The 26,874-nt window shown below is 38.1% G+C and overlaps 1 protein-coding gene across 13 annotated transcripts in view; it reads left to right on the top strand.

Moving 5' to 3' along the window:
- EPB41 (erythrocyte membrane protein band 4.1) overlaps positions 1 to 26,874 on the top strand; it is a 180,818-nt gene that overhangs the window by 101,557 nt on the left and 52,387 nt on the right. For all 13 annotated transcript variants that reach the window (XM_055573918.1, XM_055573920.1, XM_055573924.1 and 10 more), the window contains exons 7-11: positions 1,365 to 1,583; positions 9,508 to 9,595; positions 12,931 to 13,083; positions 15,116 to 15,213; positions 19,238 to 19,410. In XM_055573918.1, the coding sequence (XP_055429893.1) occupies positions 1,365 to 1,583; positions 9,508 to 9,595; positions 12,931 to 13,083; positions 15,116 to 15,213; positions 19,238 to 19,410 (731 nt within the window). The remainder of the gene's footprint in view (positions 1 to 1,364; positions 1,584 to 9,507; positions 9,596 to 12,930; positions 13,084 to 15,115; positions 15,214 to 19,237; positions 19,411 to 26,874) is intronic.

The raw sequence follows: 26,874 nt of genomic DNA, 5'->3' as shown, positions 1-26,874 counted from the left end.
CTCTTTTAAATTGTAGGATTAAATACATGAACTGAATCTTTCTCAGTAATTTTTGAGCCTGCTTAATTTATGAAATAAATCTTGTACTGTTTAAAAACAGCTAACTGATTGCTTTTAAGAAAGTGTCCTTTATTGGATTCTATGTAAATATTAGCAAAAAAGGAAAATGGAAGAACAATATCTAATAAAAAGTACTACAGTAAATATTTCTATTCATAGCATCTTATGTAGAGCCTTATATATACATAGTAGGTATTTGGCAGTGTTTGTTCAATCAAATTGTTGTTGAGAAACTACTTTCTAATTCTGATTTTGCTGTCAGCCATCTGATTTCAGACAAATATACTCTCTCAAATAAGAGAATAACCTAAGACTCCTAAAAAGTCTGGTTGTTAAGTACTGTGAAGTGTCTATACCATTAAAAAAGTTATCTAGTTATTCTTTGTACATTCTTGAAGTTGAGATGCCATATCTCTGCCTGAAAAAGTTATCTTGGTTATTTCTGTTTCACAAGTAATACTTTCTCTTAGAGTTGCTACTTACTCATCTTTCTTTGTTAAGGTTTATTATATATACAAATAACAAATCCCTAAAATTCTGTACTAGCTACCTGTGTTTTAGAGGAGTTGAAGACTCTTAATGATTTGATTGGAGAAGGCAATGGCACCCCACTCCAGTACTCTTGCCTGGAAAATCCCATGGACAGAAGAGCCTGGTAGGCTGCAGTCCATGGGGTCGCTAAGAGTCAGACACGACTGAGCGACTTCACTTTCACTTTCCACTTTCATGATTGGAGAAGGAAATGGCAACCCACTCCAGTGTTCTTGCCTGGAGAATCCCATGGACGGAGAAGCCTGGTGGGCTGCAGTCCATGGAGGCGCACAGAGTTGGACATGACTGAAGCGACACAGCAATGATTTGATTGGCATTGCTCTGACTTTTAAAAAACATGTATGTAGTGACTAATCATAGACAGCAAAAATGATTGCTGATGCATATGTTATTCAATATCTTATTATAGTCAAAGCCAAGATATGATTCTAATTAATCATGGCCCTGACCTCCTTAGCCCTTGTTCTGACTGAGTTAACCAATTCAGATTCTTTTACCAAACAGGAAAACTGGAAGGTATGATTAAATTGAAAGAACCCAGTTTGGGCTATCTGACACTGAAACAGTACAATGAACAACCATATACCTTCTGCTTAGATTGAACAGTTTGTTAATATTAACTCATCTTTACTTAGTCGCTCTTTTTCTTTCTCCCTCCCTCCCTGTCTTTGCCATTTTCTTCCTTTCTCTCTCTATATTTTATTATTGTTTCTGTCACTGACATAGTAACGTCTTTTCTCTTTTGGCTATAGGTATTACCTATGTCTTCAGCTTCGACAGGACATAGTTTCTGGACGTCTGCCCTGTTCCTTTGCAACCTTAGCGTTACTAGGTTCTTATACTATCCAGTCTGAGCTAGGAGACTATGATCCAGAACTCCATGGCACAGATTATGTTAGTGATTTTAAACTGGCCCCAAATCAGACCAAGGAACTTGAAGAGAAGGTCATGGAACTGCATAAGTCATACAGGTAAGTATGTCTCCAGGGTTTGAGCTGTCTTTACTTTGACAGTAAGTTTAAATCCTTGACCTGGGATGATTTTAGTGTTCGCCTCAGTGGGAACTGGTGACAGAGAAAGAGTCAGCTTGAGCTCAGTCCCCTCCCAGTTCTTTGGGATTCTAAGCCTTCTGAACCTAAGTTTTCAGAGTAATGGTGCTGCATTGTTGGATGAAAACTAAATGAGGTAATATATGTAAAGCCCTAAGCACAGTGGCTGGCACACAGTAGGTGCTCAATAAATGGAAACTATTATTACTATTGCCTTTTATCTTTTTTTTTAGATTTAAATGTATTATACTATACTAGATGCCTTGAGATCTTTAGAGCAGAGGTTCTTAACTTGGGGTCTTTGTGCAAGAATAGACTTAAGAGGGCTCATAAAACCCCTGAAGATATTTTAAAATTCTTTCTTGAATTCACTAATTTTTTTTTTTCTTGAAAATAACTGGTAATGTGAGAGGTATAACACAGTGATCAAGGGAACAAGGGCTTTAGTCAGACTGAGCTGGGTTGAATTCTTGTTCTGCTTGGTCCTAGCCTTGTGACCTCAGGTAATTCACTTAATCTCTCTGAACCTCAGATTCCTTATATGTCTGATAGAGATCATTACCTCAGAGGAAGTAGGGTGATCCATAGGATTAGAAAAGGTCATAGGTGTAAAAACTCAATACAACATCTTACACATAGTAAAAATTTAATGAACATTAGGTAATATTAATATCCCAGAAAAATGTGTTTCTTCCTACAATATATCCCATTGTTATATGAGTGACTTCTCCGAGCTAAATTTTACCAGCTGCCTAGGCATATCTTGGAGAATGTCTGTCCTGGCCTTGAGTTGGCACCTTGAATTATGTTAGCATGAATTAGGCTAGGATGCCCCAGAAGGTCACACTGCTGAGAAATCCTGAGTGGTCGTACAGTAGTCTATCTAGCTGTTGAACCATCTTATTTTCCTTAGAGTGGTTCCAGTAGGATTGCATGGATTAAGATGCTTCAGATAAGAGAGTGTTAACTCAAGGTCCCCCAGTTCTAGTTGCCTTATTCCCGTTGTAGGTTCCAGTCCCTCAGTCATGAGAACCATAATAAGAACTTTAAAGTCTTTCATCTATGTAACAATAGTCTTATAACAATCACCCCACTCTAATGAGATCACGCTGTTTCTACAGATAATTCCAAGGTTTGTTTTTCAAGTTTGGGTATATACATTACAATACTTTGATATCTAAGAGCAGTAATGAATCACTTTCAACTAGTTGATGATTCTAACTTAAAGGATGTTGTATTGTCCTTAAATATGTGTTTGGTGATGGTAGTTTAGTCACTACATTGTATCCAGCTCTTGTGACCCCCATGGACTATAGCCCACCAGGTTCCTCTGTCAAATAGATTTCCCAGGCAAGAATACTGCAGTGGGTAGCCATTCCCTTCTCCAGGAGATCTTCTCAACCTAGGGACTGAACCTATGTCTTCTGCACTGTAGGCGGATTCTTTACTGCTGAGCCACCAGGGAAGCACAAAATATGTGTTTAAGATACTTATTAATATTCTGATTATAATTCTAGAAATTTATATGTATATGTAAAATATGTAATTATGCACACAAATACATGTATGCAAAAGTAAGTGGTAGAAAGAAGCAGTCAATTAAAATTATTTGTTAGAATGTCAGGATTGTAGGGAAGTGTTCTTTTTATCTAACAATTTTAAAATAATTTTTATTAGTAGTGTAATCTTTGAGCAATCAATAAAATGGTTGCTCAAAGTAAAAAGAAAATATTTTACTGCTGCTGTGGAGCACAACAGCAGAAAATAGTGGTGTTAGATTATGATTGATGCCTTACTTCTGTCTCTGATGATTTTGACGTATATTTGATCGTAATAGAATTTCAGGTTTGGGAGGACTTTGCAGTCTAAATTTCATGCAATGCTTGATTCTCCTTTATGCATTGTTAACATAGTCATCATCATATCATAAGCAGCTAATTATTATGTGTGTGTTATTATGTGTGTGCCAGATACCATGCTAAGCACTTTATGTGTAATATCATATTCAATCTTTATAACCACTGTTTGAATTAAGCCGTGTATGCTCAGTCACTTCAATCATGTCTGACTCTTTGTGACCCTATGGCCTGTAGCCTGCCATGCTCCTCTGTCCATGGAATTTTCCAGACAAGAATGGGTTGCCATTTCCTACTCCAGGGGATATTCCTGACCAGGGATTGAACCTGTGTCTCCTGTGTCTTCTGTACTGGCAGGTAGATTCTTTACCGCTGCGCCACCTGGGAAGCCCTTTGTTGAAATGGTGGAGCACAAATCAAGGCAGTTGGCACCAAACTGTACTACTGGTCATTGTATGCTTCACTAGGGTGCACTTTTATTTTTTAACTTGCAGTTGAAAGGTGAAATATTTTAAAATCTGCCTGTTCACTTAAAAATTTTCATGATGAAGTAGTAAAAAGTATTGATTATTTTAAATCTTAAATACATTCTGTTTAATATTCTGTGTGATTTAATAGGAAGTACCCAGAAAGCACTTGTGCTGCATACTGAGGTACAACAGTTATCTTGAGGAAAAACACTTGTATAATTGTTTTACATTCTCAGCTGAATTAGTCACTTTTTTTTGGTGCAACACCTTTTTCGTTTGAAAAAAAATAACTATGATTAATGACTATGATTATTCAGACTTGGTTGTTTGGCATACATTTTCTCAAAAAAAAAAGAAATGAGCCAGTCCTTTAAGGGTTGGTAAACAACCGACTGTTGGTTGCTAATGATAAAATTCAAGCTTTTAAGAGAAAATTAGAATTTTGTAAAACTTATATTTGCCATCATGGTCTTGACAGGCTCCAAATACTTAAAAGACTTTTCTGATGGAGTTGGTGATGACTTTAATGCATGTGATTATCTTCTTTTAATACTGTACAATGAAATGTGTCAGCATTTGGAGGACTTGGATTATTCAGTCAACCAATATTTTTCAGATATGAAATGCATGCTGTTACAAAATCATGCATAACTATAAAAAGTCCATTCAAAATGCAAGATAGGCCAATGGATTTTAATATAACAGGTTACAAAAGTTCACCATTATGTCTTCAGATTTCACATTGGAAACCCCCTTAGAAAATTGCCATTGTTGAGTTTTAGTGTAGTAAGTATCAAAGAAGATTTTTAATCATCAATTCTTCATTTTCCAACTACATATCTGTATGAGCTCAGGTTTCTTCATATACTACAACCAAATTCAACTATTGCAATACATTGAATTCAGAAGTAGTTAGACAGGAGAATCCAGCTGTCTTCTAAGTCACACATTAAAAAAATTTTATAAATATGGAAAACAATGCCTCTCCTTAACAACAGTTTGGGAAAATGTTGTTATTTTAAAAAAAAGTTGTTAAAATATGAGTTTTTTTATTGTTATTCTTTAAAGATTTAATCAGTAGTTCCAAATTTTATTAGTTTTACCTTCCATTATAGTGAATATTGATAGAAATAACCCACATTTAATAAAAGCTCTTTAGAGTCCTCAGTAATTATTGAGAGGTAAGGGATCCTGAGGTCAAAATTTTGAGAACCACTGAGCTAGGCACTAAGGCAAAAGCCTGGGCTCAGGAGTCAGCCTGTCTTACTTTGAATTCAGTCTCCATTCCTTATTAGCTTTATGATTCTTAGTAAGTTACTTAAGGGCTTCCCAGGCTTCCCTGGTGGTTTAGATGGTAACGAATCTGCCTGAAATGCGGGAGACCCAGGTTCAGTCCTTGAGTTGGGAAGATCCCCTGGAGGAGGGCATGGCAACCCACTCCCAGTGCTCTTGCCTGGAGAATCCCCTGGACAGAGGAGCTTGGCGGGCTAGAGTCTACAGGATCGAAAAGAGCTGGACACAACTGCAGCAACCGTAACACACATGCATGCTAGTTACCTAAGCTCTCCAAGTTTCCATTTTTCCATCTGAAACAAAAGGATGATACTGTGAATTTTGTGATTATTTAATCAGAAATTCATGTGAAGTGCTTTGCACAATGATTAGTATATAGTAAAATTTCCAATATTTGTTAGGAAAATAAATATTCTTATTCCATTTTGCCAGTAATGAGTGTGAGTCTGGGTTTAGACAAGTGCTTTTGGGAACTGACTTTAAATCCAAATAGGTGAAACGATCTCAGAGGACAGATGGATATGTTCCAGTTGATGTTCTGTGAGGTGTATGGATAGAAATTGAGCAGTAATGTATCTCCATGATCAGAAAATTTAGAGGTCTGTCATCTTGGAATTTACTTGCTCCTTTTTGGAAAGATTGGCAGTCCTCACAAACAGAAAGCCAAATGGGAATTTTAATTATGTCCCAACAATGTGACATTTTAACCAGTCCAAAGAGACTTCTGCTTAGGCAGAAGCATTTACTATGCATTGATCCCATTCCTCAGATAAATAGAAGACAGACTACATACATGGAATCCTTAGTAGTGGCTCTTTGTTTGCCTAGACAGAAACTGTGAAGCTATAATTCACATTAAACATACACTAGCAAATCAAGGCTTAAAATTAATTGTCCTCCATTTATGGGGACTAGGAAGATAATGTAAAGTTGTCAGTTGTCCCCTACTTAATTATTTGAAACCACAGTCTTTAATCTGGAGATGCAACAATGTTATTAAAAGGATGTCACATCCCCCACCAGATGAAAACTGTTGACTTGCAAGCATGTGGACCCCAAATTGGTTGAAATCCAGAAGATGGGTGATGCTTGAAACTTTGCCTTTATGCCAACTAACCTGAGAATTGTACACGAGCTGACGCTGCAAACTGTACCCCCTCCCTCACAATGCCTTAAAAACCTTTGTCTCCTAACGAGCAACTTGGAGATGATTTTAGGACATTAGTCCACCATCTTCCTAGATTGCTGGCTTCCTGAATAAAGCAGCTTTTCCCATTTAAAAAAAAAAAAGGAAAAAAAGCTGTCATTTAACACTGGAACTCACCGAGTGGCTCTGTATCCTGACTCTGCTTGCTCAAAATAAATACAGGGAAACTTTGTTATAACTTCTCTTTTTAATGAGCGAAAATTAACCTGTGCCAAACTCTCTGGTTAGGTACTTCTTGTAAGCTGCAGTAATTTCAAATAGTAAATTATTAAGTGGTACTGAATAAATTCAAAACAATACTCCTAATAGTTTAGAGCTGTCTAATCTCTTTCCAGCTAGTTTGTTACTATTTTCAAGAGTCTTGGAAAATATAGGAAAAAACACAATCTTTAAAATGTTAAGTCAAAAATAATTAAGTTTAATTTGTGGTTTAATTGTAAAATATGATTGCATTTACATACACAGGTATCTGTGGTTGGTGGGATTATGGGAAACTTTCTTCTGGGTTTTTTTTTTTTATGCTCTTAAAGATATTTTCCAAATTTTATACAATGAATGTATGATCTTTATAATCAGAAAAAGCTTCCTGAAACAATTGTGTTCTAAAGCCATTAAGTGGGATAGAGCAAGATAGTCATCCATGCTGGGAGGCAGTCTGGTTGGGGATACTGGGGCCTAAGCAGGGTGAGGAGAGTGTTTGTTGTGGGGGGCCAGCCTTGCAGGAGAAGTCAGAGCTCAAATAGGATGAAAAGGGAGTCATGGGTGGGCACATGGTTGTGGTTATCAGAGGCAGAACAGAGTGAGAAGGGCGTCCATGTAAGGGTAAGGCCTGCAGAGGACATCCGTATGGAGTGGTACCTGATACAAGTGTTGAATCCTGAGCAGGGTGAAGATGTCTATGGAAGGGGTAGCCTAACCCCAGGGGTCAGAATCTGAGTGAGGACACGTGTGGGGAGCAGCCTAGCATGGGGAATTCAGAGTCTAAGCCAGTGAAGAGGGCATCCAAGTCAGGGAGGAGTCAGTGGCAGGAAGTAGAGATTGGTTCTGTATGGAGGAGCAGTGGGGGGTTGATCAAATTAGTGTATTAAGGATAATGGGAGTCAAGTTTCTGTCAGTAAACGGAGATAGAAATTACAGTGAAAAGGAAACTAAAATGACTCCTATGGTATTGCGTTAAAACTGCAGGTTTCAGCAAAAACTGTTTCTGATGGATAGATGGATGGATAGATAGAGATGTAAGTAAGTACACACACATGCTCCAGCTACATCCAAAGATTAAAAAAAAATCATTTCTGATACTAGTCTCAGGAAGTAGGTATTATTACAGTTCTTACTTTATAGGAGATTGATGTCATACTCTTAAGTGCAGGAGCCAGCTCTAATGATGTGACTTGGGTCCTGGCTAAAGCCTGCTGCCTTAAACTAAGACTTATAACTTGCCCATGATCATGTAATCCCTTGAGCCCTATTTCTTTATCAGCAGAATGAAAGTGGTGGACTCTATAATCTTCTAGCTCCATTCCAGCTTCAAATTCTAAACTTCAATCTATCAATAATACTAACAACAACAACAAAATGCCCCAAATCTGAAAAGTGGGAGTAACCTTAACTAGAAACTAAAAGTGAGAGAAAAAAATATAAAACTTTCCTGAGACGTTCTTAATGAGTTGAACATGCAAAATTGCTTGTTCAAGTGCTTATTTCCCCGTTCTTTTTGTGTGTATGTTCAATTTTAGTCATTAATAGCATTCAGGTGTGATATTTTTGCGCTTGCAGAAGTTTTTATTCAGGGATGCTGAGTCATTAACAAGTATGCAGTTTCTTTCCAGATTTTTTTTTTTTTAAATTGGGGAGGGGGTTTGTTATTCCAAGGAACCCTTTGTTCTTCTTGTCTTTTTTGGCTGCACCAGGCAGCATGTGGGATCTTAGGTCCCCAACCAGGAATTCCATGCATTGGAAGCATGGTCTCTTAACCACTGAACCACCAGGGAAGTCCTCCTTTGTTGTTTTTAATGAGGATAAAGACAGATGGTTTTGAAAGAGACTTTCTCTTGTTAAATGAATAGGTTACTGCTGCTTTTTTATAGCTTGAGGCAGGCAGTCTTTTGGGAAACAGGCATTTACGGGGGTTTTTCTTCAGGGGTGTGGCTGCATTATTGTTACTATGAAGTTCTATTTGATTGGTTCTGAATTGTGCAGCACTAAGAGTAATATCTTTTTCTTTAAAGCTCAACCTAGCTCATGAGCACTTTTCAAAAGAGAAAAAAGTTATAAAGAAGAAGGAAAGACTGTCATAGTGAGTGTTTAGACTATGAGGCTGATTGTTTTCAAACAAATTTGATTCATTATATGCTTTGTAATGAAGACATCTTAATAACAGAGAGCAGCCCTTTTATCTACATGCTTCTATTAACCAATTTATTTTGTTTAGATCAGTGGGCAGGACACCATCTGTTACCAGAAATTTTCTTTTCATCAAGCCTGCCCCCATTAAGAATCCCCAGTTAAGCAACTTCAGCTGCCCTCCTGTTTAATTTCCATAATAACTCAATTCAGGGATATGGAGAGAAAAGGGCAGCTAAGAGGATATTGTAAACTGTATCATGCCCTCAGAGGATTTAATTTGGTCACCTCCTTGGCAAGATAAATTAGTGGGAGGAGTTTATGTGTGTTGAAGAAAAGGGCTAAGGAGAGGGAGGAGCAGAACTGATGGTGGATGAGGCAGCTTTAAAGAATTTTACTAGGATTAAAAAAAAACTTTTCTTCTAATAGCTTTTTGGTAACTTTTTGTTTCTCCAAGAGCTCTTTTTCTAAGGCATATTTCAATTATTTAGACACAGGTAGGGATGAGTCCTTTTCCATATGTAATATTCTATTTTTAGGAACATGAAATACATCTACATATCTATTGGTATGTATACATTTATATGTTTATGTAAAGTAAAAGTGATATACAAATGCTATTATTATAAACATTGACACTGTGACACTGAAAGCTTTTTTTTTTCCTTCTATCAAAGGTCCATGACTCCAGCTCAGGCTGACCTGGAATTTCTTGAGAATGCCAAAAAGTTGTCTATGTATGGTGTTGACCTTCATAAAGCAAAGGTAATGGTAACTTATTAATATGCATGTATCAGACCTGTGTCATATAGTACATCGTACCAACCTTTACCTAGGGTATTATGAAACATTCAGAGGAGATAGTAATTCTTGTTATAATGTTGTCTGTCAGTTGAATCAGTCAAGTGTATTAAGTATATGAGTTGAGTTGCCAGTTTGCAATTCCACCAGCAGAACGAGGTTTCACACTTAAGCAACTGTAAAGATCAAAAGATACAGTGCCAAGAGCAGAAGAAATGGTCACTTCCTAAAATGCAGATACATTTACAAATGCAGAGTGACAGCGAGGCTTGTTTCATAGCCAGTTACCTACCTCAGAATCACCTGGGCTATTTGTTAAGTATACAGATTCTTGAGCTCCTCCCAGGTATTCTGATTGACTGTGGAAGAGAGGCTTAGTCTCCAGATTTAATGAATATCCCTTCATGCTTGAATCTGAGAATCACTTAGCATTGTCTAGGAACTTGTTTGAAATGCTCATCTCAGTTCCCATCCCAGAGTTACTGAATCAGAAACTCTGGGGGTAGGGCCCAGCTCTCTGTTTTAACAAGCTCTCCAGGTGATTCTGATGCACACAGGAGGAACACAGATGGCTCACTTGCGAACCACTGGGTTAGGTAACTGGAAACTTGAGCTTTCATCCCCATTCAACCCAAGACAGTCTAACACAATGAATAATGCCAGGATGTCGCTTGACTTCTCTCACCTTCAGCTACTGAAATGGCTGGGGAGGTTGAGGAGTTTGTGAGGGAAAAGACTCAAGGGATGATTGGAGGTTCATTCAGTGAAATTTAACTAGGGTATACGATGAATCAAACCCATGTCCAGTGAGAAACAGGCAAAAGAATAGGGATACTTAACCCACAGAAGGGAAAGTTTAGGGAAGATATAATAGCGGTCTTTATGGGTTTCAAGGATTAGTGTGTGAAGCAAAGGTTTTACTGTGCCTCTAAGATGTAACACTGGAGCAGGTAAACTGGGAACTGCAGGGAGATACTGTTTGACTCAGTTGGGCAGTTTGTCTAACAGAGCTATTTCAAAGGTGGGATGCACTACCTCAGAAGGGACAGAGTTCTCTGGAGATATTCCAGGTTAGGCAGAATAATCACTTGGTAGCAATTTAGAAAAGGACCTTCAAACATTTTGTGGTAATTGGACTAAAGTGACCTTTCAGGCTTTTCCCAACTTGAATATCTGTATCTGAAGTTTCTTCCTTATTTGGATTTCTAATAACCCTAATAAGATTCCTTTGTATGTTAGTGAGTTTTCTTGATGTTGCTCTGGATTGTTTGGGGCTGGGTGTTGTAACTTCTGTGACTCTCAGAAGTAGATGATAGGAAGATCAGGTCAGGTCCAGAACTGAACTGGTGAGGTTTTGCTTCTCAATTTCTGCTGGAGGCTTGTGTTAATTCAGTAGTTATCAGGAATGCATGAGGAATCAGGCAGCATATTCCTTTGCCAAATGCTGTAAAGCAAATTATTTCTTCAAAACATCTAGTTAAAAGAGGGATGTAATTGTACCCACAGGCTTTAAGAACTTAAGGGGGCATCTTCTGGGAAATTGTGTTATGTAGTCATTGAGTTGAAGCTGAATATTATTTCTTTTTCTCTCTGTTGTGCTTGTGCTTAGCACATGTAGACACTAATATATTTCTCTGTACTCATTTTGGGGAAGGGAGTCATTTAGAAGCATGTAACGTTGGGTTTTTATTACTTATCTAAATAAATAGTCAGCTGTAGAGATGAACTCAGGTGAAATTTATTTTCCTTGAATCAATTGTGATTGATAATATGGGCAGGTAATAAACTCAATGTAAACACTTACCAAGCATATTGTCAATAACAGGATTTGGGGTGATACAGAAATGATTTAGATATAGTTTCCACCCTCAAGGACTGAATTTTAATTTTTTTCTAGTTGTTTTCCTCATTATAAAGGTGCTGCTGCTGCTAAGTCGCTTCAGTCGTGTCCAACTCTGTACGACCCCATAGACGGCAGCCCACCAGGCTTCCCCATCCCTGGGATTCTCCAGGCAAGAACACTGGAGTGGGTTGCCATTTCCTTCTCCAATGCATGAAAGTGAAAAGTTAAAGTGAAGTTGCTCAGTCGTGCCCGACTCTAGCGACCCTATGGACTGCAGCCTACCAGGCTCCTCCGTCCATGGGATTTTCCAGGCAAAAGTACTGGAGTAGGGTGCCACTGCCTTCTCCGTTATAAGGGTGACATATATATAAGTAATATATTTACATGTATGTATGTATATATTGGGGTTTCCCATGTGGTGCTAATGGTAAAGAGCCCACCTGCCAATGCAGGAGACATAAGAGACATGGGTTCGACCCCTGGGTTGGGAAGATCCCTTGGAGCAGGAAATGGCAACCCACTCCAGTATTCTTGCCAGGAGAATCCTTTGACAGAGGACCCTGGCAGCCTACAGTCAATAAGGTCACAGAGAGTTGGACACAACTGAAGTAACTTAGCACACACACAGGACACACATATGTATTATGCACACATAATTGTATGTGCCTAGAAAATAGGATAATTCAGGAAATTTTCAAATTAGTACTGGTTACTGTTAAAGAGTATGGAAGGATGAGGGTAGATTTTTAAAATTTTACACATTTCTGTATTATTTGAATTTTTTACATACATGTGTTAGTTTTTTGACATTTGAATGCTTTTTAAAAGACAATACATGTCTATTGTAATTAAAGTATAGAAAAATAAAATAAAAAATTTCTCGTAATTGTACCACCTAAAGAATGGCATTAATAACATTTTGGTGTACACATCTTTCTTCTATGAAAATCTTTTATATTGTTGGAATCAAATTATATATGCAATTTTGTCCTGCTTTATTTCACTTAATGTTAACAACATAGTTATTTTCCCATTTATCTTCCAAAGTCTAATCTAACTATTTTAACAGCTACATCATATTTCACTATATGGATGGACAAAATTTAAGCCTAATGCTTGGATATTTAGGTTATATACATTTTTTCACTCTTAAAACATTCTGAACATTATCATGTATAAAGCTTTTTCTGTGATTTGAATTATTTCCTTAGAGCAGATTATAGAAATAGTATTAAGGAGTGTCATTTGGAATTTTAAAGATAGTTATGATAGGTAATAATGATGATTTTTTAAAACGTGGTATAGTAACAACATTTTGACGTAGACCAAGTAATTCCATGGGTTACAGTTGTTAGGGTAACTATTTTGGGTTGTTGATAGCTTCAGATTGTCTAATAAAAGTGAGCTATGTTGAGCATTTGGCTCAAGACTGACATTCTAACTCTTTTTTCCTCAGGACTTGGAGGGCGTGGATATCATCCTAGGTGTCTGCTCTAGTGGCCTTCTGGTTTACAAAGAAAAGCTGAGAATTAACCGCTTTCCTTGGCCCAAAGTGCTGAAGATTTCTTACAAACGTAGCAGCTTTTTCATTAAGATTCGACCTGGAGAGGTACAGAGCTCGTGATTCCCTTTCCTCCTGAATCAAACACAGATCATGTCTAAAACAGCTCTTCACGCCTGTTTCCCATGTGATCATCTCTGAGGTCTCTCTACAGCCAACTGTTTAGGCGCTGGTATTTTGTTTCCTAAAGTAATCAGTCCCATGATGCTTCTTCCTTCCTTTACTGTTGTTGGTTTTCTGGACAGTTCTCTTCATATAAGCAAATACACCAAGGCCAGCAGTGAAATTTGGATTAATAAACTTGTTCCTTGTTTGCTCCAGGTAAAAACTTGATGGAAAATATTTTTAAATTAAATAGCATGAGATATTTAACCTGTGAGTTTAAATTCCTTTCATTTTGCACCACACATCCCTTATCTTATATAAATAAATGTATTTGTAGTGACTGGAAATGTGTTCCAGGGTCAAGTTCTAGATTTGTAGTCGAGTTGGATGTTCAACTTTGTACCAGATAACTCAGTGGTTAGTTGGTAGTCAATTTTCAGGATATACCAATGCTGGCTAAGTCTAACTTTTATATTAAAGCCCTGTCATGGTATAGCAGAAACTTGTTCACGTAGGAATTAAATTTTAAAAAAAAGTTCCAATACCTATTCTGCCACCTACTAAGTAAAAGACCCTTGACAGATCTCAGGCATTCTTTATCACTCAAGGGGGATAGTACCTTCTTCTGTCAAGGTTGATGTGAAGATCACATGAGACGACAGCTCTAAAATCTCTCAGCAGAAGAGCGCCCACTAATGTAAAGAAGCTTTTCTGCGTGTGTATCGCCATCTGCTGGTGAAAACCACTCATTGTTTCAGCATGGAAACACTGAACGTGCAGCCTTAGCATTTCGGATAAGGGTTATCGCTGAAGCATTTGTTTAGGACCGTAATAATTTACCTGTGCCTAGTTAAAGAGTTCCAGATACAAGAGTCATTCAGTCAACAAATGTTTTTTGACAGCTTTCTTTGTGTCAGACACTATTTTAGGGGCTAGGAACAGTGAATAGAAGAGTCTCTCCCTCTGCAGGCTTCCTTTTTTGTGTTGGAAGGCAGAAAAAGACCACACCATATATATATATATATATATATATATATATATGTACACACACATACTTCCCATCATGGGAAGTCCTTTGTTTCTTTAAATGTTAACTATATAATATATACTAAAAATGCAAAAGTCTTACTTTAGAAAGCACTAAAGAACAACAGGAGGATTTTGAGAAGTGTAATGTAGTATTATGACTACAATAGATGATTTAGAAGTAGTGTGGTATAGGGGAAACCATGAAATTCCGGTTCTGCCAGTTAATAGCTGTGAGACTGAGCAAGTAACTTCTCTAATCTCAGTTACACATGAAGAAACTCGTGTATAAAAATATAGATGATACTATCCAATCACAGTGCTATTGGCCATAATAGGCACTAGAAGTTAATGTCAGTTTCCTTCCATCGTATAAAGCATGCTTAAGGCAGAAACACAGGCAAGAGAAGCAGGACAGTGTTTCCAGTAGCCCTGCAGGATGTGGTTTGGTTTAGTCAAAGAGATTATCTAGATAAATTAACGAACAATCAAAGAAAAAAAAGATATTTAATATTTCAAGAATCTGGTTTGAACCACAATCTTTAGTTTCTATTTCTAAAAATGACTGCATAATAATATTAGTTGATTGGAAGAATCATCTGTTATCCCAGTCCCTGATTATTGAGTAGCCTAGTATCCTAAATGCAGGAAGAACAGTGTCTGGATGATCAAAACATGATTTATTTATGTCTCAGAAAATGTACAGTGTATGTATGCGTGTGTGTTTCTGAACAAAATAAGATGTGTAAATAGTATAAGATGAAAAACCACCCTCAGTGTATAAATTTCTTTTGTTAAGTTGGAAAAATTTTCAAGTGCTATTTTACGTCCTTAGATTAGTAACATTCTTTTTATTTGCAGCCGTCTCCTCTGTAGCACCGTGTTTCTCTGGTCCTGTTTCAGTAGTTGACTAATACTTTGTGTTCCATGTTTATCTGTACACTTACAGCAAGAACAGTACGAAAGTACCATCGGATTCAAACTTCCCAGTTACCGAGCAGCTAAGAAATTATGGAAAGTCTGTGTAGAGCATCACACGTTTTTCAGGTATTGTTCTCACTTCAGTATTTTTCAAGATTAAATTATTTATGCGTGTTTCTATTTTAAACCTGCTGTTGAAATTCCCTTCTTTGTATGGTTGGCAGTCTTTTCTTTAGCTGAGGTGAGATCATCTTAAGCAAGACAAAATGAATCTAGTTCCCCTCCTTCGGGTTGAAAAACACGGCCTCCACACGCCCAGAGCATCTTACTGTGTGTGGTGGGAGGAGGAGGGAGTGAGGAATAGGAGCCTGTGTTTAAAAGAGGCTCTGGGATTGCCCTAGGGGGCTAAATCCAGCCCTACCAGGAAGAGGGACTCTGACTGACCTCCATGTGGAATTTTTCTAAGGAGTGCCTAACTACCTGCTGTGGGTCTCTTACTCTACAAGGTTAAAGATTTGAAGCTGATCATTATCCTGGTTCTAATCAACCCCAGAAAGGGAGCACAGAGACCACCTTTGAAGCCCAATTGTATCAGATAAACAGAAGACAGAAGAAAGTTTCATCTCCTTTACTTTTCCTGAGGCCACATACTTAACCCCTCTGTTCATTTGCCAAGCATTTCCTGTGTGCTTTCCCTTCATATAGACATTGGGAATAACCACTAGTAGCTCTGGTCCCAGTCCTAATGGAACTTAAAATCCAGCAGACAAATCATTACTTACATTGAAAAGAGAGCCAACTAGTTGTTGTCCTTTAGCCTTTTTAAGAAAATGAAAATTGCATGTATAGCACAGTGAAGAGAATAATATAATGGGCTCTCCTTGTACCAAACCCCGGCTTCAATAATTATCACCCCAGTGCCAATCTTGTTTCCTCTGTATCCCCACCCACTCTTTCCTACTACTTCCCAGATTATTTTGAAGCAAATGCCAGACCTTATGCCATGTCATTCATAAATAAACTTGACTCTTTATAAATGGCTCTCAAGAGAGAGAACCATATCTTTTTCTTCTATTTGTATTTTTTATGTCATACTTCGCACTAAAGAACAATGTACAGAAAAATAAGTCAGGGAAAATAACATTTCAATTCTCATTTCAAATAAACCATCAGGTTACACATTACACTCAATTAAAAAATCTTAATTATTGACATTAAGATATTTCTTTATGCTTCCATCATCTACTTTAAAACCAAGAAAATAGTTTTAAATGAAGGTGAGGAAGAATAAAAAGAACTTTTTTCTTTTTTTTAAAAAAATTGAATGATAGTTGCTTTACAATGTTCTGTTAGTTTCAGGTGTTCAGCAAAGTGATTCAGTTATATATATATATATATATATATATATATATATATATTTTCAGATTCTTTTCCCTTATACTGCTACTGCTACTGCTAAGTCGCTTCAGTCGTGTCCGACTCTGTGCAGCCCCATAGACGGCAGCCCACCAGGCTCCCCCGTCCCTGGGATTCTCCAGGCAAGAACACTTGAGTGGGTTGCCGTTTCCTTCTCCAATGCATGAAAGTGAAAAGTGAAAGTGAAGTTTCTCAGTCGTGTCCGACTCCTAGTGACCCCATGGACTGCAGCCTACCAGGCTCCTCCATCCATGAGATTTTCCAGGCAAGAGTACTGGAGTGGGGTGCCATTGCCTTCTCCGCTTTTCCCTTATAATGACTACCAAATACTGAGTATCCTTCCCTGTGCTATATAATAGATCCTTGTTGGTTATCTGTTTAATATAGTAGTGTGTATATGTTGATCCCAAACTCCTAGTTTATCCCCCCACCAAAAAAAAAAAAAAAGAGTTATTTTGAATGTTTAATATCTATGGTATAGATTTCAGTTGCATCTGGTGTATTTACTTGTAGGATAGCATATTTATATCCACTGCATCAAAATAAGAGGATATATTGACATGTAATGCTTCATTGGGCTTCCCTTATGGCTCAATTGAAGAAGACAGTGGCACCCTACTCCAGTACTCTTGCTTGGAAAATCCCATGGATGGGGGAGCCTGGTGGGCTGCAGTCCATGGGGTCGCTATGAGTCGGACACGACTGAGCAACTTCACTTTCACTTTTCACTTTCATGCATTGGAGAAGGAAATGGCAACCCATTCCAGAATTCTTGCCTGGAGAATCCCAGGGATGGAGGAGCCTGGTGGGCTGCCATCTATGGGGCTGCACAGAGTCGGACACGACTGAAGCAACTTAGCAGCAGCAGCAGCAGCAGATGGCTCAGTGGTAAAAAAAATCCACCTGCCAGTGGAGGAGACTCAGGTTTAATCTGTGGGTCGAGAAGATTCCCTGGAAAAGAAAATAGCAACCCACTCCAGTATTCTTGCATAGGAAATCCCATGGACAGAGGAGCCTGGTGGGCTACAATCCATGGGCTTGCAAAAAAGCTGGACATAACTTGTGACTAAACAACAATGCTTCATTACATAAAAGAAAGTGTTTGCTGAATTAAAATAAGCTACCCCAAAGAGGGGCGGGGAGGACTGTCTTTTTGGTAGTATTTGATGTAGCAATGTATGTATACATTTATTCAGCAAACATTCACTGAATGCCAGATTCATGCCAGGCACTATGCCAGAAGTTAAAACACAAAGATGAATAAGTCAGTCTTTATTCTTTACCCTTAGAGAGCTCACAGTCTCATAGTGGAGACTAGAACATAGATTGTTTCAATTCAGTGAAGTAAATGCCATGACAAAAGAGAGCAGAGAGTACTGTGTAGAAAGAAGATGAGGTTTCTGAGTTGAAAATACACCAAAAAACCTATTAAATAGATTACCAGGCATTGAGTTTGGAGTGCGTTTCACAAAATTATTCTAGGAGTGTAGAACAAGAGCTCTGGGCTTGAATTCTGTGACTACCCTATTTCTTAATAGCTATGTGACCTTAAGCAAGTAGCCTTTTTTGAGGTTCAGTTTCTTTTATATATAAAATGATGAAAATGTTACAGGGGTATAGTGATAATTCTTCAAGAGATGGGAATACCAGACCACCTTACCTGCCTCTTGAGAAATCTGTATGCAGGTCAAGAAGCAGCAGTTAGAACCAGACATGGAACAACAGACTGGTTCCAGATTGGGAAAGGAGTATGTCACGGCTGTATATTGTCACCCTACTTATATATGAAATGTCGGGCTGGATGAAGCACAAGCTCGAATCAAGATTGCCAGGAGAAATATCAATAACCTCAGATATGCAGATGACACCACCATTATGGCAGAAAGCGAAGAAGAACTAAAGAGCCTCTTGATGAAAGTGAAAGATGAGAGTGAAAAAGCTGGCTTAAAACTCAAGTTCAAAAAATGAAGATCATGGTATCCAGTCCTATCACTTTATGGCAAATAGATGGGGAAACAATGGAAACAGTGACAGATTTTATTTTCTTGGGCTCCAAAATCACTGCCAGTGGTGATTGCAGCCTTGAAATTAAAAGACAGTTGCTCCTTGGAAGAAAAGCCATGACCAACCTAGATAGCATGTTAAAAAGCAGAGGCATTACTTTGCCTACAAAGGTCTCGCTAGTGAAAGCTATGGTTTTTCCAGTAGTCATGTATGGATGTAAGAGCTGGACTATAGAGAAAGCTGAGCGCCGAAGAATTGATGCTTTTGAACTGTGGTGTTGGAGAAGACTCTTAAGAGTACGTTGGACTGCAAGGAGATCCAACCAGTCCATCCTAAAGGAAATCAGTCCTGAATATTCATTGGAAGGACTGATGCTGAAGCTGAAGCTCCAATACTTTGGCCACCTGATACGAAGAACTGACTCATTGGAAAAGACCCTGATGCTGGGGAAGGTTGAAGGCGAGAGGAGAAGGGGACAACAGAGGATGAGATAGTTGGATGGCATCACTGACTCGATGGACACGAGTTTGAGTAAACTCTGGGAGTTGGTGATAGGGAAGCCTGGCACGCTACAGTCCATGGGGTCGCAAAGAGTCGAACGCGACTGAGCGACTGAACTGAACTGATGAGAGTTATGAAGCTTTTTAATTCTTGATTTTGGCTTTAATTTCAGCCTCATTAGAGTAAGATAATGTATATAATATATGATTATTATGTTTTTTCCCTCCAGACTGACATCTACAGACACCATTCCTAAAAGCAAATTTCTTGCCCTGGGATCCAAATTCCGATACAGTGGCCGAACTCAGGCTCAGACCAGGCAAGCTAGTGCTCTGATTGACAGGCCTGCCCCACACTTTGAGCGCACAGCAAGCAAACGGGCATCCCGAAGCCTTGATGGAGGTTTGTACTGAGAATTAATGATTTCTTGTCATCCTAACTCTTTAGAGAGAGAGAAAGGAAATGTGGTTATCGGATGTGATCAGGTGCAAAGAAAGTACCGTTATCTATAAAAGAATCAAAGGTGGTCAGTGGAAAATGAAAAGGATCTTACTAATTGTATACTTTAGTGAAATCACCTTAAGAAAAGGAGAAAAAAGGCCCAGAGAGAGGAGTAGCTAGACCAGGGTCCAGTGCCAGGTAGTGTGGGTTAAATACCACTAGAATCAGAATTCAAAATTCTCTGCCACAGGGAGAAACCTAATGTAAAATACTGCACTAACACCCTCTTGGACATTCTTAAATAGTTATTTTTGAAGTAGAAAAGAAGGAGAGGGTCTGCCTCACTCTAGTGCTGTGGCAATCATTGAAAAAGTTTAGACTATTTGTCATGTGTCAATTATAGACAGAAAAAACAATCATATTATTGGAGTCTCCAAATTTTGTTTAAATAAAAGGAGGAGGAAATAAATGTTTCATGATTGTATATACTGACAGAAGATCTGTTTCAGTTGTTCTAAGTTTAGTCTTAAGGATTTTAGAGCATTAACATTAATGAAATGAAGTAATAAGCCATATTCAGTTCTTTTTTTTCTCCCTGGCTGTGCCGCATGGCATGCAGGATCTTAGTTCCCTGACCAGGGATTGAACCCAGGCCCCAGCAGTGAAAGTGCCGAGTCCTAACCACTGAACATCCAGGGAGTTCCCAAGCCATATTCAGTTCTTTATGCCACTAAAAAGAGGTGGCTAATAAATAAAAGTTCAGAAGGCAGTAAGCAAAACAGAGTATCGCTGATTGCAGCTCTGTGTTGTCTACTGTAAAAGCAAGGTGCGTGTTACGGTAGTTAAAGGTTTGGGTTACAGAATCAGACCTGGTTCCCAGTCTCGGCCACTACATTTATGATCTATCTTGAATGAGTTACTTCATCCGTTTGAGTTTTCTCATTCATAAAGTGGGTATGATGAGACTATAATATTACCTCGAATTTTCATGAGAACTAAATGAGATGATATGCTTAGCACAGTGGTTGGCACTTAATAATTGATACTAAAATATCAAGTATCATTAAGATATTGTTAATGTTCTGGCCACAGAATTATTATTTTGTTAATTATTATCCAGAACTATGCCACTGTATTCTGGTTCGTCGCATTGTGGGAGCATATATCAGAAACGCCTAACTCACTTTAAAGGAATCAGGAATGGGTTAGCCACGCCGGGAAATTATCCAAGCAGCAGAACTTCTGTTTCTGTACTGCACATCAGGTTTCTTTCTTTCTGGTTTTTCTCTACAAGGCAGATTGTAGTCTTTGATTTATTTATTCTTCATGATAGCACTAAGAATTAAGTTCCCTGGTGGCTCAGATGGTAAGGAATCCACCTGCAATGCAGGAGACCCAGGTTCGATCCCTGTGTCAGGAAGATTCTCTGGAGAAGGAAATGGCAACCCACTCCAGTATTCTTGCCTGGAGAATCCCAGGGACAGAGGCGCCTGGCGGGCTATAGTCTATGGAGTCACAAAGAGTTGGAGACAACTGAGTGGATAACACACACACAGAAATTAAGCTCAGAGATTAAATAATTTTTCTCAAGATATGATAGCAGGTAAGTGGATTGGAGTACATGTTGGTTGTTGGATACTTAACTCATTTATTTGTTCAGCAATTTGTTGTACATTTCTGTGTGTCAGGTATTATTCTAGTTACTGGGGATACAGGTGTGAACATGCAAACGTGGCCCTGCTCTCATGGGGCTTATGTTTATGGGTAGAAACAGAAGCAGAATAAAACACGTTCAGATAGTGGTGAGCGCTGTAAAGAAAACAGCCAGAGTGATGGGAGGGACAGTGTCTGGGGATGGGGCAGTTGAGAAGCTGCTTCAGGCTGAAGTGTTGTTCAGTCGCTCAGTTGTGTCCAACTCTTTGTGACCCCGTGGACTGCAGCACGCCAGGCTTCCCTGACCTTCACCATCTCCCAGAATTTGCTTAAAACTCATGTCCATCGAGTCAGTGATGCCATCCAACCATATCATCCTCTGTCGTCCCCTTTTCCTCCTGCCCTCTATCTTTCCCAGCTTCGGGGTCTTTTCTAATAAGTCAGACTGAGTGGTCCAATCTGAATTCAGAAGGTTTCTCTGAGGAGCTTCATCTGAACTGAAACCTGAATTATGAGGTTAAATAAATAAATCTGGGGGAAGAACATTCCTGAAGAGAGAGCAGTGAGTATGAAGCCCTGGAGGTAGGAGTGAGCTTGGCAGGTGTCTAGATCAGTGCCGTCCCATAGAACTTTCTTCTATTTTGTGATGTCCAATTTGATAGCCAGTAGCCACCTGTGGCCATTATGAACCTGAAATATGGCTATGAAACTGAGAAACTCATTTTTAACTAAATATAAATAGACACATGTGGCTAGTGCAAAGATCTACTCCACTCCAGGGGTAGAAAAGCAGAATAATGGTGAAGTCTGTTGCTGGATTTGCATGAGAGATGGCAGCAGCTAGGACTTGAATATTGGCATTAAAGATAGTGCAAACTGATCAGGGATATAATTCAGAAGCCAGGTCTGACAAGATTACTGGTAAATTAAGTGTTGGAGATGGTAAGGAAAAGAAAATCAAGGTTTTTCCTAGGCTTGATCATTTAGTACAGTGCGAAAGTCTGAGAGAGGAGCAGAGTTGGACAAGTTAAGTCTAAGGTATGAAGACTCAGTCCTCATGTCTGCCATATTCTTATTTAAAAATAAGAATTCATTTAATTTTTGGTTGCACTTGGTCTTCGTGGCTCTGCATGGGCTTTCTGTGGTTGTGGTGAGTGGGGCTTACTCTTCATTGCCGTGCACGGCCTTTTCGCTGCAGTAGCTTCTCTCGTTGCTGAGCACAGGCTCTAGTTTCAAAGGCTTCAGTAGTTGTAGCATGCGGGCTCGGTAATCGTGGCACACGTTCAGTTGCCCCGTGGCGTGTGGAATCTTTCTGGACCAGGGATCAAACCCATGTCCCCTGCATCAGCGATTGGATTCTCAACCAGATTCTTCCCTTAACAAGGGAAGTCCTGCCATATTCTTATAACAGCATCAGGCATCACCTTCTTGTCCAATAAGTCACCCTACCTCCAGTTTAGTTTTGGAGAGCTATCATTCCCATTATTTTATCCCCATATTTTAGTGAGAAAACTGTAATTGGAAATTTTAAGCAGCTTATTCAAGATCTCACAGATAGCTTAAACAAAAACCCACGTCTATCCAATACCATATTCCATGGCATTTTCCACTTAATGAAATTTCCTTGTTATATAGATATTATGCCTGATGTATCTTTTCTAATAGCAAAATAATCAACAGTTCAAGGGTTATTGAGCTTTGGTACTTTGACCAATTTAGAAAGTTTTACTTAGAAAGACTCTTCTATTACTTGTAGAAATCATATGTTTACTGTTTCTCTTTTTCCAGCTGTAGAAACCTCATAGTTCAAGATTTTAAAAAACCTTGATGTCTCTGTCTATTGACTAATATTGGCCAGTTCTTATTAAGTTATACACTGTGTTCTTAGGGGGGAAATCTGTAAGATATTATAGAAAAACCCGAATGAACTTTTTTGACCATAAAAAAGTTTTCAGTCATATCCTGATGACTAATGAACTTAAGTACCTTTTCATAATTTATAGCTACTTGCATATCATTATTTCTGAAGTGCCTGTTCAAATCTTTTGCTCGTATTTTTTATTGGGCTGTCTGTCTTATTAATTTGTGGGTATTCTTTATATACTCTTGTCTTACTCTCAATCTCAGGGAGAAAGCATCAGTATTTCATCATTAAGTGTGATGTTTGCTCTGGGTTTTACATAGCTACCTCTTATCAGAGAAAGAAACTTCTGAGAGTTTTTATCATGAATGAATGGTGATTTTTATCAAATGCTTTTCACTTCATTAGTTGATATAGTAATAGGATTTTTCTCCTTCTTTATGTTACATGATGGCTTAAACTGATTGACTTTCCATTGTTAAGCCTTCTTGGCATTCTTGAAGTAAACTCAATTTGATCATAATATATTCTTCTTATGTCATTTAAAGCTTTCTGCAATGATATTCATGAGAGAGATAGGCCTGTAATTTTCCTTTCTTGTAAATGTTGTCAGGTTTTAGTATCAAGTTTATGCAGGCCTCAAAGTAAATTGAGAAATATCCCCTCTTTCTGCTCTCTGGAAGAGTTTGGGTAAGATTGGTATTATTTCTTCCTTAATGTTTGGAAAGAATTCACCTATAATTTCTAGCCAGCTGGTTCTAAAGATCCCTTTGTGGCAGGGTTCTTTGCTTCCAGATTCAATGTCTTTATTAGAAAGGACTATTAAGATGTTCTAGTTCTTGTTTCAGTTTTGGTAATTGTGCTTTTTCTAGGAAATGCCCAGTCCATCTAAATTTTCAAGTTTATTGCAGTAAAATTGTATATCTTTTTAATATTTGTAAGATCTACAGCAGTGTCCCCTTCTGTGTTCCTCATATTGGTGTTATACACATATCCCTATTTTTTTTTTTTTTAACAAGCTTACAACTGATATGTTCATTTTATTAATCTTTCCAAAGAACCAGTTTTGGGTTTTGTTTTCTTCCTGTAATATATTTTTAATTTAATTTTTGCCAGCTAGTATTTTTATTATTTTCTTTTTACTTTTTTGAACTGTCCTTTTTCTAATTTCTTAAAAGAATATCCATTGATGTTTATTATTTCATCATTATTAAATTCTAAACCTTAGAATTTAAGTGACTTGCCCAATGTCACATAGTCAGTGACAGAGTTAAGAATATCTAAAACTGTTCTGCCAGTGCCATGTTTTTTATCCTTCACCAGGATAACTTCTTTTCTGTAGAAGAGGAAGGATAAAAGAGTTCATTAGGCAGTTCATTGAGCACTTAGCATGCTCTAGGTACTGTTCTAAATGTTTTTTATATATTATTTTTTAAACATCTAAATTGCATATAAACTGAGTAGGACATTTTTTGTAGTTCTGTTTTCAAACATCTTCTGTTTCTCTGTGTACTGTCTGCTCAGTATAAGAATTTGAAAACGTGTCTATAAAAACTATTTTCCTCCTTTTCCTGGATCCTTTTCCATTCTTCTTAACAGAGAAACTTTCCCCTCTTAGGCCTCCTTTTTTTTTTAATTAATATAAGCCTCTAAGCTCAAGATGGTGTATTAGGGAAACTTAGTAAGTATTACTTATAAGAGACCTCATTTTAATCAACATTCCCTTTCTCTTTTGTTATATCTGGTGCTCAGAGCATCTGCTTCACCAGCTAAAGAACTAAAACTGATTCAGATCCCAATTTATATGATAGAGTAGGAGGTCACAAGAATATGCTTAATAATGATGACAAGGATTTTTCAGCTTATATTTTTGTTGCATTTTTTTTATTTTCAAATCATTTCTATATATTCTTATTAGTGCCAACAATCGAGTGGACAAAAAGCGTTTAGGAATTCTTGTTTTACGATTGAGGAAACTGGGGCACAAAACAGTCATATGACTTCCCAGGCTCACACGCCAAGCCGCATCCGCCCTGTGAGTAGTGGCTGCAGTGGCTCTTGCCGGGGAGCGTGTCCATGTCATCTCTGGAGCTTTAAAACAAAGCAAATGCCCAAGTTCACTCTTAGATACCACATCTGTCTGTGGTGGAGATGAGCGTCAGCTGGGTTTTTTTGTTCGTTTTTTCAAGATCCAAAGATGAATCATGCTCCTCTGATAATGGAACCACTGACCCATTGCATACCCATTGTACCTATGCCATCCTAGCAGAAATTGTGCTAGTAACAGAGCTAGAACTAGAATTTAAGACTCCTTTTACTCAATATGATCGCTTTGAGCTTTACTCTTCACTGCTCTAATAAATAATTTGATTCTATTGTTGTCAGATAAGAGCAATATAATACTGGAGTTAATGGGCCCACAAACTGATCACAACCAGGACTCTTCTTTGTCTAGACCTTCAGAAATGGGAAATAATTCAAATTTTTAGAGTTAAGTGTTCTCTATATATGCACCAAAATCTTTTAATAGCTAACAAATGAACTCATAAAACTGAAAAGCCAGAATATCTTAAAAAGTAATCACTACCTCCAACACTGAATATATGAAAAAGCATTGAATTATATAGTTTAAATGGGTGAATTTTATAGTATGTGACTTATATCTCAAGTTGCTTAAAAATACAAGAAAAGTAAAAAGATAAAAAGACAAGAACCACAGTCACTACCATGATTCTCTGTTGTGATCCATACTTTTTATACCTTTTTATGGAGAAAAGGAATTTGCTTCTCTCCAGAGGTCCTAGGTGATATTTTATGCTTGAATTGCATATCAATGTGTACATAGTTAAGTTTTTGCTCAACATACTTTTGGAATAATATTAACCTGTAAGAAAAAAATACAAAGATCTAGGTATGACTTTAAAGTTACTAATATTTAGGATTTGTAATGTATTTTTATATCCAACTTTCCCATAGAGTTGGGGAAACAGATGGGGAAACAATGAAAACAGTGAGAGACTTTATTTTCTTGGGCTCCAAAATCACTGCAGCTGGTGACTGCAGCCATGAAGTTAAAAGATGCTTGCTCCCTGGACAAAAAGTTATGACCAATGTAGATAGCATATTAAAAAGCAGAGACATTACTTTGCCAACAAAGGTCCATCTAGTCAAAGCTATGGTTTTTCCAGTAGTCTTGTATGTATGTGAGAGTTGGACCATAAAGAAAGCTAAGCACTAAAGAATTGATGCTTTTGAACTGTGATGTTGGAGAAGACTCTTGAGAGTCCCTTGGACTGCAAGGAGATCCAACCAGTCCATCCTAAAGGAAATCAGTCCTGAATATTCATTGAAATGACTGAAGCACCAATACTTTGGCCACCTGATGCAAAGAACTGACTCATTGGAAAAGATGCTGATGCTGAGAAAGATTGAAGGTGGGAGGAGAAGGGGAGGACAGAGGATGAGATGGTTGGATGGCATCACTGACTCAATAGACATGAGTTTGAGCCAGCTCCGGGAGTTGGTGATGGACAGGGAAGCCTGGCGTGCTGCCGTCCATGGGGTCGCAGAGTCGGACACGACTGAGTAGCTGAGCTGAACTTCCCATAGAGTTAATATCTTCCATATTTTGCAAATGTTGCAACTTTCTGCCTCTGTTTCTAACTGCCAGTTACCACACTTATACCTACTTTTCCACATATAGCACAGATTGCCAGGGCTAGGAATACTGAAAACTTAAATCATTTGGCTCTGCAATATTAGTGTTGGATTAAAACCAAATGCAAGTGACAAAATAACACATGGTGAAAGAATGAATGGGCTGTGCTTCTCTGATGCCAGACAGAGTCAAATTAATTCTTTGAGAGGAGGTGTGAATACACATGTATAATGATACTTTGACACAACTGTGA

Source organism: Bubalus kerabau, chromosome 3 (assembly GCF_029407905.1).
Source record: "Bubalus kerabau isolate K-KA32 ecotype Philippines breed swamp buffalo chromosome 3, PCC_UOA_SB_1v2, whole genome shotgun sequence".
NCBI classification, from domain to species: Eukaryota; Metazoa; Chordata; class Mammalia; order Artiodactyla; family Bovidae; genus Bubalus; species Bubalus kerabau.
Note: the sequence above shows the minus strand (reverse complement) of the source record. Positions and strands in the feature narration are given on the sequence as shown.